Consider the following 12,147-nt stretch of genomic DNA (forward strand, 5'->3'; position numbering starts at 1 on the left):
TCGGGCCCCGTGCCCGCGGCACGCGTGTGGGGGCGCGTGTGGGACGACACATGGGTGGCGGTGCGTGTGGGGGCAGCGCGTGGGGGACGACGTGTGTGGGGCGGCGCGTGTGAGAGTGCGTGTCGGGGTGGCGCGTGTGGGGCGGCGCGTGGAAGGACGACGCGTGTCGGGGGGAGCGTGTGGGGGGAGGTCCGTGTGGGGCTGCGCCTGGAGGGACTACGCGTGGGGGGCGGCGCGCGTGGCGGCGGCGCGTGGAGGGGCGACGCGTGGCGGGCGGCGCGTGTGGGGCCGGCGCGCGCGTGGGGGCGGCAGGGCTCCGGGCTGCGGCGAGGCGGCGGCGGGCGCGGGGCCGACTTGGCGGCGCGGCGGGCGGGGCGGGGCGGTGGGGGGGCCCGCACCCCAGCCGGGCGGGCGGGGGCGGGGCGCCGGGCTGGCTTCCCCAGCGCGGGGCGGCGGCGGTGGCGGCGCGGCAGCCCCGGCTCGTAGCCCGGCGCCTGGCGCCGCCCGCCCGGACCCCGCCCGGCCCCGCGCCCGCCGCCCGGACCCCGCCCCGCGCCCGCCGCCCCGACCGCGTTGCACTTGCCGGCAGCGGGGCAGGTGGAGGCGCGGCGCGCGGGGCTACGGGCGGCTCCCCGCCAGGTGGGTGCCTGGGTGCGTGCGCGCGTGCGTGTCTGCGAGCTGGCGCGCGACCCTGGGGCTCCGCAGACGGCCCCGGCCGGCGGAGGGGCAGAGCAGGGGCGGGGGCGCCTTGGCCGACGCGACGCGCGCCTTTGGAAGGCTCGGAGAAACTTCCAAGGACCTCCACCCCGGGGGCGCGTGTGACGGGATCAGCGCCCCGGCGGCGGCCGCTGTTTGGCGGGGAGGGCTCCTGGGGGTCGCGGGTCGCGGTGGGGGCGGTAGGGCCGTGTGGGCGGCGCGGGGTCCCCTCCGGCCCTCCCGCCCTGGCCGGCGGTCGCGGGTGGGAAGCGGCACATTTGCGGATCGCATTAGGCGGTAATGCCTTCTCCAGATGGACCCGAGCCCGGCCGCCCGGACCCCGCCCGCCCGGCGCCCGCCAGGCGGCCCCGACCTGGGCTTTTCCAGCTCCTGGGTGCGTGCGTGCGGGGGGCCTCCGGGCCAGGCACAGTGCGCCGAGCAGCTAAGGCCTAGCGGCTTCCCCCTCTGCCCTTGGGGAAGGAAAACGCTGCCCTATAGCCTGCTGCGCGTCTCCAGCCCAGCACTCCGTCCAGCCCTCAGACCTGGTGCCATGGCCTTGGGATGGGCTGGTCCTGCTGTGTGACCTGAGGCGTCTCCTCTTCCCCTTGGGGCCAGCCCAACAGCACTGAGACTTGGTGCAGAGTAGCAGAAGCTGGCAGGACCGCCCCTTGGGAGCAGATGCCAGCAGCTCCCAGTTGCTGACACAAGGCTGGGTGCCCCCAGGCAGCGGGGCCGGGAGGCTTTTAGCTCCAGGGGGCTGAGGTGCTGGAGGCTGGGCCTGCCCTCCCCAGGGGGTTATCTTCCAGAGAGCACCAGATAGCCCCATCTCGATCTGGGTGGGATTTCGGCACAGCCCCCCAGCCAGAGCTGGCTGGACAACAGCACATCCTCTTGCAGGCCGGTGTCCCTGGAGCAGCCCCATGGCAGCCTGGAGGAACCCCCAGTGTCTGCGGGTGTGGATGGTCTTTCTGCACACGGCATTCCTGCAGGTATGGAATATGGGGTTGGCGTGGTAAGTGCCCTCAGACCCCTGCAGGCTGGGGTGCCGTTTGTGTTCATCTCACTGCAAAGAGAGTCTGTCTCACCTCAGAAAACTGGGTTTTCTGGCTGAGCTGTGGGAGGGATCCAGGGTCCTGGTTTGATTGCCCACTGGGTACAGGACCCAGCAGGGATTGGGAGGAGATGGAGGCAGGACTGCATGGGGCTGAGCTCTGGGCCTTAGTTCTGCTGGCAGTCCTGGGCCAGATTGGACCTACCTGGCCAGGGAAGACCCCCTGAAGCACAGCATCTTCATACTCAGGCTGGAGTGACAACAGGCATGGCGGGTGGTCCACACACCCTTTGCCCGACTCTAGATGATGTTGCCAACAGGAACCAAATCCAGGAGGGATGGAGATTGCCCAATTCTACAGCATGGACACTGTCACACAACTTGTGGTGGTTTCTGTTCAGCCAGACAGTTGGAGCCCCACACCCAAAGGGCTGCATCCTGGGGGCCTGTTGGCTCAGATGGTAGAACAAGGATAGAGCAGTTTGTCAGGAACATGCATGCTGGAGAGAGCATTCTGGAGCATGCCGTGCCTAGGTAGATCAAATTGTGTGGGCTGCACAGCATCCAATGTGGACAGCACATGCTGGTCTGCTCAACCTGAGTGAATTAGAACACACTGGACATGCCCTTAGGATGGGCATGCACTGTTTAACGTACCCATGTATGTTGGCCCACATGGGTCCACATGTTTGGGTACGTGAGCACACATCAGGTTCATGTACTTGAGTACATGGGCATATGTTGGTATATGTGTCCAGGTACATGGATGCGCGTGGACCCATGTGCCTGGATAAGTGGATGCATATGGATCCACATGCCCAGGTATGTGGATGCACTTGGGTTCGTGTGCCTGGTACTTGGATGCATTCCTCTGCAGAGGCACATGCTGATCTCCTCACCATAATTTCCACTCATGAGAACCAGACAGCCTTTCTTTGTGGATATCTCTTCTAGGCACAAGAGTCGTACCTGTGGCCCCTCAGTCTGGCCAAGGGCCTGTTCTTACTGGGAGCAGCTCTCCAATTGTTGGGGTGTGCCCTTACCCTTGATATTGGCCAACTGCTCCCTGGCAGTTGAGCAGTGGACCTTCTGAGTAAGGCCTCCTTATTGGTCCCCACTGAAACCAAGCCCATGACAGCCTGTCCCCTTCCCATAAAGGGGTATCTCTTGCTCAGTGAGGTGTGGTATCAATGGGGTGCAGTTGTAACCCTGTGGGGAAGCTCCCCAGGCATGATGTGATCATCTTCTCTGCCCTGGACAGGGGAACATGCTTGCAGACCTGCTTTGGACATTGAGCCAAGGATAGGCTCCTCCAGCTGGAATCCCCCTCGACCTCTTTTGGCTTTTTCCACACAACACCTCTGGCCATCTTGTCCATGTAGGGGGAGGGAGTGAGGAGCTTGTAAAAGCTGGATGTTGTGGACCACATTGCCCCATGCTCCTGGCCCGTGCTGGGAGCTCCAGCCAGAGGCCTCTCCCGATGCCCATCACACTATCACCTGTATCAGCCTGGTCCGGGAGCACTATGGGGAGAATTAGCCAGAAGGTAGGCTGGTCACTGGGCCTCCTAGTCAGGAGTGAGTTGTGCTTCTTGCTGTGGCCTATGAGGAGCACTCAGGGAGTACCCCCAGCACTGATGCTGTGTAGCTCTGGTGATTCCTGCTGGTGTGTCCAGATGGGCTTAGCAGAATACTGTAGTGAAGGGAAGAATCTGGGGCCACCCTCCAGCCCATCCCTGAGCTTGGACCGGGTGGGAGTCACAGCTGCCTGGTGAGTGTGAGGGATGTTGGGGATTTGTCTTTGGAAACTTGTCCTGGCCCCCAGGGCTGGAGAAAACTGAATTTGCATTCAGGGCCTGAGCTCAGGCATATTGGAGCACCTTTGATCAGAGGGACTCGGGCCAGACTGTTCGCCCAGAGACCTGGAATCCAGGGGCACCTGGGTAGAGATGTGGGTGCAAACAAAGCACATAAGCACGGAAACACTTGTAGAAGCCAGGAGATAGTGCCTGAGGAGCGAGTCTGGGGTTGGGAACAAGGGGGAGACAGAAGTTTCCTTAGGTTTGGGGATGCATGGAGATGCCACTTGCTGGGCTTATTCCCTCTGAGGCATCAGACACATAAGCACCAAATGCAGGAGATTGGGTGTGCTCCCACAGAAAGATGGAAGTAAGGGTGAGCAACAATGTAGGCACAGGAGAGGAAAATCAATTCCATATAATCATTTCACAGCAGACAAAGGACTATGTACCCCTGCTTTTGCCCATGGAGGCGCAGTACTGGGGCACTCACAGCTTATAGAAACCACATTTCCCCACTTCAGGGCTCATGATTGTGATTGCTCTTAGTTTATTTTTACAAGATGCTCATTTCCATAAATAGCAGGGAAGTATAAATCCAGCTCCTCTCCAAGTATTTTATGCACTTACCTTCTGGGATTTGTCAGTGCTGAACCACCCAGACCCATGTGAGAAATTATCATCGTCAAACTCTTAGAAATGTGTTTCTTCTCCAAGGCTTTGCTTATATGCTAAATGCACTTTTGTTCAAAAATCACGGAAGAACTAGGCTGAATAGCACTCATTTTATTAGTAAAAGCTCATTTGCAATATGATGGGACCCTTTATATTCTCTTCACTTTCCTGAAATTAGGGCTGCTTTTTTCTTTTCCTTCCTTATTACAACACATAAAACATCAGTATAGAAATGTGGAAGACCCAGAAAAACGCAAAGATGGACAGTGGCATTTTGAGTGCATCCACAGTGAGGCCTTTGCTTGTGTATTTCTGTCCCCCCCCCCGTAGAAGGATGTGCATCCTATGGGAGCTGCTTTAGGTTCCTTGGGCCGAGTTCTGGGGTGAGACCCATGCCCCACCACCAGCATACTGTGTAACTGATAGAAGTTGGTATTGTCTCCTGAGAGGTCAAGCTGAGACCCTGGTAGCCAGGGACAGGGCTGTGGAGTGGAAGGGGTTGATGGTGATGTCCATCACCCAGGAATCCAGCCTGGGGAGGCCCCCCACACTTCTCCCACATTGTGTCTCTGGTCTCAGAGGTCATTAGGGTCGAGGGTGCCCTTCTGCTCCAAGGCAGCTGTCCGGGTCAGTGGTGCCCTCCTACTCTGGAACAGCCATTGGGATCAGAAGTGCCTCGCCTGCTTAAAGATAGAGTAGGCTCTATAGGGATGTCCCTAGCCCTTGGAGTATTCAAGTGTACACCTTCCAGGACATGTGTGCATGCTGATGTTTGCACATGTCTGTACATACACATGCATACACAGATGACTGTGGACACATACCTATGTCATGTACATGTGTATACGTGTGCCTGATTGTATGTGTGCACATGTACCTGTGTGTATGCCAGTATATGTTTAAATGTATGCCTATGCACGTGTGTGCATTCCTGTACACGTGTGATTATATGCATACATGAGCATGTCCGTGTGTGCACTTGTATGCTTGTGTGATTGCCTGTGTGTCTGCATGTATGCATGCACATGAGTGTGTGCATGCACATGAGTGCATGCCTGTGTGTGCATATATTAGTGTGCATGTGTGTATACATGAGTGTACTTTTGTGCCTGTGCATACAGAAGCATGTCTGCATGCACATGCCTCTGTGCCATGTGTACCCATGCCTGTGCACCTGTGTTTGTGTGTATGCATGTGCAAATGCAGCAGTGTGTGTTGTTTTGGAATAATTATCTAATCTTTCCTGCTGGGCAAAGCCAGGCTTTTCTTAAGATCAGATGGCCACAACAGCGCCTGGAGTGACTGTCACTGTGGTCATCTTTAGTCGGCCTCTGAGTTTGGGGGGAGCAGGGAGGGGCACAGTGGAGGAGAGTTACCCCTGTGGAGGGGCAGTTCTGCATCCTGAAATAGATGTTTGTATGGGGTGGGAAGCCTGTGACCCCCCACACACCTTACCTGTACCCAAGGCCCATGTTTATAGTGAGCCTAAATGCAGACAGTGGTCATTCTCACCTGCTGGATTAGTGGCACTTAGACACTCCACTCTGGCATGGAGACCCCACGCCTCCCACCTTCCATGCATCCATGTGGTGGGGACCACAGCTTCTCTTTCCTGCAAGTGTGTCATGTCTGTTTGTTTTAGAAAACAAGCCACTCCTTTGCAGTTGCTTCTGTTTTCAAAGGGCCCTGAGGAAGTCAGTTTACTACTGGGCCCGTGAATGGGCTGTTGGTAATTTGAGGCTGTTCTCTGCCTGCTTCTGGGGAAGCTGGTCACACACTCAGTACGGCTCCCAACCAGGTAACCATGCTCACCTCTATCACCCTTACTTTTGCCTGTTGTGAGCCCCAAATTGTCTACCACTATCATTTCTCTAGTTTGGAGCCTGTACTTTGTAATTCCACAAAGCCAGCTTGTTAATCAGACTGGCCAGACAGTCATGTTCTTCTCTTCCTGCCTTGACATGACAAATCACATTAATAGTTTTCTTAAATCTGAATCATCCTGGTGTTCCTGGCAAAAACTGCTTGGTGACAATCTACAGTCTTTTTTAATATTTAGCTGTATTTGGTTTGCAAATGTTTTGCCAAAAAGTTCTTCAGCTGCACCCATAAGTCATATTCATTAGTACTATCATTTTCAGGTTTTTATATCAAGCTTTTTGTTATCTTCCTAAAAGGGACTGGAACATCTCCAGTCACTTCTTTTCTGGCTCTGTTCAAATGGCTCAGGAATAGATATTCCTAGAAGGTTTCAAAGAAAACAATGGTAGAGTAAACAGGACCTTGGAGCCATGTGGGGGATAAACACTTTCTTTATCTGGTGATTGGATTATTCTGCTTTCCTCCTACTCGGTTGATTTTGGTCATTTGTCCTTCACGGAAAACTTGCATTTTGTCAAAAGTTTAAGATGTAAGGGAGGGGCCAGAGCAATAGTACAGTGGGTAGGGCATTTGCCTTGCACGCAGCTGACTGGTTTGATTCCCGGCATCCCTCGAGCACCACCAGTAATAATTCTTGAGTGAAGAGCCAGGAGTAATCCTTTAGCATTGCAGGTGTGGCCCAAAAACAAACCAAAGAATAAAAAGAATAAAAATGCTGTAGGACAGCAAATGGAAGTGTCTTGTAAATATAGATAGATAGATAGATAGATAGATAGATAGCACTTATGTATATATTAAATATATGTAAATGTAAATATAAATATATATATTGTGTAAATAAGATTTTTTGCCCATCTCTGAAATTTTTTCCTCGGAGACTGAAGCTGGAAGCAGTTAAGTTCTCAGCAAAGGCTCAATTTGACAGGCTTGGTCTCAGGCCATGGGGCCATGGGCTGTAACAGAGACTGTTACTGTCACCAGGAAATGTGCCGTGGTCCTTGGGGTCTGGCCTTTGGGGTCTGGCCTTTCTCCTTTGCCCTTTTCTTCCCACTCACACCCCCCATGTTTGCCTCCCCCATTAGCGCTAACCTGTCCTTGGGGGTCTTCTGTTCTTGGCCCCAGGAGTGGTTTCAGGGTCACAGAGTGACCCTTCCCTCATGAGGCAGTGCTACAGGGGCAGATCTGTGCCCCAGGGACTACCTGCTATGAAAGCCTCTTCCACTTTCCTACCCAGTGCCAGGGAGGGGTCCTTTCTCCCTGTTCTCTCCTGCTGTGGCCTGGAAACATCCTCTGGCCTTTGCCACAGGTCCTTTGGGCAATCCCTTGCAGTCCACATCTGTAACTGCCCTTTTTGTTGTTTGTGCTCTGGCTGAACAGCTCTCTGGGCCAAGGGGTGCAGGGTGAGGAAGTATTTGCCACATAGGGGTGAGCACTGGTGTTTCCAGGCAGGGACTCCAAGCTTGTTCATTGAGGACACTGTAGTGCACACCCACCAAGACAGGACTTGGTGGCCTTTCCCAGGCTCAGCCGCATTGCTTTTTCCAGAACTTTCCGTGAACAAGTGGTTATTGCCTGCTGGCCGGTAGGCACATGCTGCCTTGTTGGGCCTGAGCTGTGTTTCTTTTACCAACTACAAGAATATGTTGTTTATAATTTGGGAAGAAATAGGAATTGTGGGTTCTTATTTGCTTCCCTTCCATTTTGCTCCCTCTGCTTCCCAGATGATTTTTAGTTATGGGGTCCCAGGTGAGTGCACACCTGGGGTAGAGGTACTCTAGCAGGCCTCTTGCTAGACCAGTCAGCAAACCTGGGCCAAGGAGAGAAAGTGGGGAGTAGGGGTCCTTGGTCAGGCCAGGGTGGGAAGAGGTCATGATGGGCCTCTATGATCTCATGCTGCATTCCTGGGGGCTCTGCTGGGGTCTGCGTCCACCCCATGCCAGCTGGGCCATGCTGCTCTGGTCTCCTCCCTCTCCACCCCTCCTTTCTCCTAGCACTACTAGCCCCGTTCTGCCTTGGAGTGGAGTAACTTCTTGAGAAATTTTTAAAATGTGGATTTTTGGCAGGGACTTTGTTTCATCAGTCAGTACGAGCATCATTCCCACCGCCCAAGTTCTGGGCCTCCCAGCCCAATCCCTCATACCACACCACCACTACCACCACCACCACCACCACCATTAGTGCTGAGGGTCTAGAAGTATGGGCGTAGGACTGCACATGTTGGCGCCTGTGATTCCTGCTCCTTTTTGAGGGAGGCTGTCAGGACCTTGTCTCTCAACTCCTGGCTAATTCCACCATCGGACTCCACCCCAGTTCCACCCATTTGACCCTCAGGGCATTAGAGAAGGGGACTCTGTGCTATCTCTTTGGGGTCCACCAGATCCTTCCCCCTCAACCCTGAGTTTGGCCACCTTCCCTTGGGCCCACTCCCTGGACAGCTAAGGGCTCCTGAGTATACCTGCTCTTGGCCAGGAGCATGGACAGGGCCCTCCAGCGTGGGAGGAAAGTGAGCACCTCTCAGGAGAAGAAAGAAGGCATGAGATGGAATCAGGGATAGGACCCAGAGTCTTTGCTCTGCAAGACAGGTGCTCTGATCACTTAGCCTCCTTCCCAGTGCCCCTCCTGGGATCTTGTGCCAATGGGCTATAGCACCTGTGGAAAATTGGCCCCTTTCTCACATTCATGTCTATCCCCAACTGTGTCCAGGGTATGGGATCCCTGAGTGTCTTTAGTGTGTGAACCAAGCAACCAAGCCAAGTCCTTCCCTGGAGGGCATGGGGGTCACAGCTGTGTCCAGGATCTCAGACCTGAGGTTCCTAACTGTTGGATAACATTGAGTTGTCTTTGCTTCCAATGAGCTTTCCATAGGAAGTTTAAAGTTTATTGAGCCACTCCCACAACAGTGCAGTTGAGGCACATCCAATTCTATCAGGAACTAATAATTCTATATTGCTTTTCTCTTTTATGTCATTTGCGTGGTTTATTTAGCTATGTCCTTTTTGTAAGACACAGGAAGACAGCTCATGCTAAGCTTTGTAACATGGGAGTTAATTGCCTCCAAAATAATATTTATTCCTTGGCATCCATATTTATTTGACTTAAGCCTCAGTTGCCCTTTGTTCCTAGCACTCTAAGAGGAGGGTCCCGATGAGGGACTGGATGGACCAGGGCAAGCTGTGAGCTACCCTGGCATCAAAATGGGCCAGGCCAAGTGCCATAATACTTAACTGTAAGTTAAGAGCACGGTCATGGACAAACTCTGTCATGACCCAAAAATAAGTAACTGAGTAAGGACCCTGCTGGGGTTAGGAAAGACTAACCTGGCCTAAGGACTGTGGTCCAGAATATATAGCGAGATGTCCCCAGGAAGAGCCAACCTTTAAGCTTAACATATCTCTTACTGTGTTCATACAAAATGACATTGCTAGAAATATTATAAGAAGTAAATTTACATGACTGTTTAAATGGATTACAAGCTGAGGAAAAGAAAAAGCAATATACCCTGGATGGAATCCCGCCCTTGAGTGGATCTCCTAATAATCTGGAATGCTGAAGCCTCGGATGAGATTTTGTCCTTGAGTTAATCTCCTGAAGGAGAGGCTTTACATCTCTTTGTTGTTATGATAATGTTCAACCCCACCTTTGTATCCCCACCCTTCATGGTTTCTATATAACTATGCTGTAAGGGGTAAGAAGGAAGGAGATGTTGAAGATGTTGGGGATAAGATATTGAAGACTAGATGTTGAAAACTAGATGCCAAAGACTAGACATTGGGGACTAGAAAGTTGACAAGACTTTGAAGACGAGGAGAACTGAGACTTTGGGACCTTTGAGGTGTTCGAGGACTAGAAGGAGAACCAGATGATGATGATGACTGGACGTAGAGGACTATGAGACTATGATGCAACAAGGAAGAGATATAATGAAGGAAAGGACCTTGAGGTCTATGAGGAGACTAGGATGATAGAACTCTGATAACCGGGACTACGACCAAAATGACGACTAAGACTGCATCGAAAGGGAGAGATTGGACTATGCTGGGGAGGAGAGAGAAATAAATCAGCTACGGACCAGCCTGGGGCCCCGTTTCTGTTTCTCCGTTCCCCTGATCCTCACTCGTCGTCCAACTTGGGGAGGTGGGTCTCGGCCACCAAACGCTAGAGTCCCCTGCGTGGGACCACTGCAACCCTTGTCTTTGGAAACTTAGACCTAATGAGCTGTCTGGATTCAGCCCCCTGACTGGGCAGCTGCAGACCAAAGCCGGTGGATTCATGTTCTGGCAGCTTCTCTCCTGGCCCTGGCCCTGGGCCCTGGGAAGATTACACTTTCTGGTCTGCCTTTCTCTTCCTCTACTCCTTCCACTCTGTCTCAGGCTGGGGACAGGCATCCCGGGGTCATAATGGGCATCTCAGGACCATGGTCTTCGATGGGAATAGAAGGGATCATGAATATACATCTCAGGGTCATGGATGGGCATCTCGGGGTCATGGGGGGATCTTAGGCCATAGATCTTGGGGTCAAGGATGGCTGTCTCGGGGCTTTGGTGGGTGTCTCACAGCTGTGATGGCCATCTCAGGGTTGTGATGGGTGTCTCATGGATATGATGGGTGTCGTGGGGCCATGGATGAGCATCTTAGGGCCCTGGATAGCTTTGAGGACGTGGCTTTCTGACCTGGAGCATCAGCTTGTTGACGCCCCATGCCTCAGTAGTGGGAAGGCTAGGTGGGGGTGGGGAGGCAAGATTCGTGCACCTGAGGGACCAGCATGGCTTCTGGCTTGCCCAACTCAGGGCACCTGTGTGGCTCAACTTGGCTCTGCACTGATGCTCTGCTCTTTGGGGTCTAGCCGGGTGGAATTCCTGGCTTGTATCTAATGGGCCCTTTTCTTGCAGACCACAGCAGAGAAATCCCCTGGAGCATACTTCCTGCCTGAGTTTGCACTCTCCCCACAGGGGAGTTTTCTGGAAGATACCACAGGGGAGGAGTTCCTCACTTACCGCTATGACGACCAGGTAAGCAGCTTCGAGAGCATTGGCTGTGCCTCTATTGGGCTGAGAATACACACCAGCATTTCATGGAGTTCTTCCAACCCTTCCACTTCCTGCACACATCTGGTGCAGTAGGCCTGACCAGAGGCTCTTGGACTTCCAGGCAGCCCTGCCTCTCCCAATACTCCTGCCAGGCTGGGGCGCCGGCCTGATTCCCCTTTCTCTGCCCCATCAGGATTTATGACTCATGTTCATTTTAGCCGCCACCCGCCTTAGACTTGATTCTAGAATTACCAGAAAGCTCTTTTCTGAGTAAGCATTGCTTTCTTGGCTCTGTTAGCTTTTAGTTTGCTGCATTTACCCGCTCTGCAAATCCTGCCCAAGCCCATTTTCCAGAAAGGTACATGTGTGAGCCTGTGTAGGCATATATGTGTGTGTATGGGTGGGTGCTGATCCCTATATGGTACACTAGCATGCATAAATGCAGTTCATGTGTCTCTCCATGTGTGCATGCATGGCCAAGTAAGAGTGCACCTGACTGTCCCTGCATATGTGCATGTGGTCTGTGCAACTTATGTATTTGCCCCATGTGTGTACACACATGTGGGGTGTGTACATATCTCTGTGTGTGGGTATGTGCACACATCTATGTTTGTACATATCTTTATGTGTGGGTGTGTGCACACATCTGTGTGTATGTACATATTTCTGTGGGCGTGTGTACACATCTGTGCATGCATGTACATTGTTCTGGGTGTATGCACAAATTTGTATGTTTGCATATCTTTGTGTCTGGGTGTGTGTACACATTTGTGTGTGTACATATCACTATGGGTGTGTGAACACATCTTTGTGTGCACATATCGTTTGTGGTGTGTGTACACACATGTGTGTACATATCTGCATCTGGGATGTGCACACTTCTGTATGTACATCTCTTTGTGAGCATGTGTGTGTCAGTCCCTGTAGAACTGTTAACTAGGGAACAAGGCCAGCTGAGCTGAGAGCCAGAGATGAGCTTTCGAGCATGACATCCTTCTATCCTTAATTCCCATTGATGT

General features: G+C 53.1%; 1 protein-coding gene across 8 annotated transcripts in view; it reads left to right on the forward strand.

The window, feature by feature from the left end:
• The first annotated feature begins 516 nt into the window (after positions 1–516).
• Positions 517–12,147, forward strand: part of ADAMTSL3 (ADAMTS like 3) — a 52,774-nt gene continuing 41,143 nt past the window's right edge. For 6 of the 8 annotated variants that reach the window (XM_055143042.1, XM_055143045.1, XM_055143043.1 and 3 more), the window contains exons 1-4: positions 517–639; positions 1,594–1,685; positions 10,991–11,110; positions 11,427–11,486. In XM_055143042.1, the coding sequence (XP_054999017.1) occupies positions 1,617–1,685; positions 10,991–11,110; positions 11,427–11,486 (249 nt within the window). In that variant the 5' untranslated portion in view covers positions 517–639; positions 1,594–1,616. The remainder of the gene's footprint in view (positions 640–1,593; positions 1,686–10,990; positions 11,111–11,426; positions 11,487–12,147) is intronic. The other 2 variants (XM_055143044.1, XM_055143046.1) reach the window with 1 other exon arrangement.

The sequence above is a fragment of the Sorex araneus genome, chromosome 6 (genome assembly GCF_027595985.1).
Source record: "Sorex araneus isolate mSorAra2 chromosome 6, mSorAra2.pri, whole genome shotgun sequence".
NCBI lineage: Eukaryota > Metazoa > Chordata > Mammalia > Eulipotyphla > Soricidae > Sorex > Sorex araneus.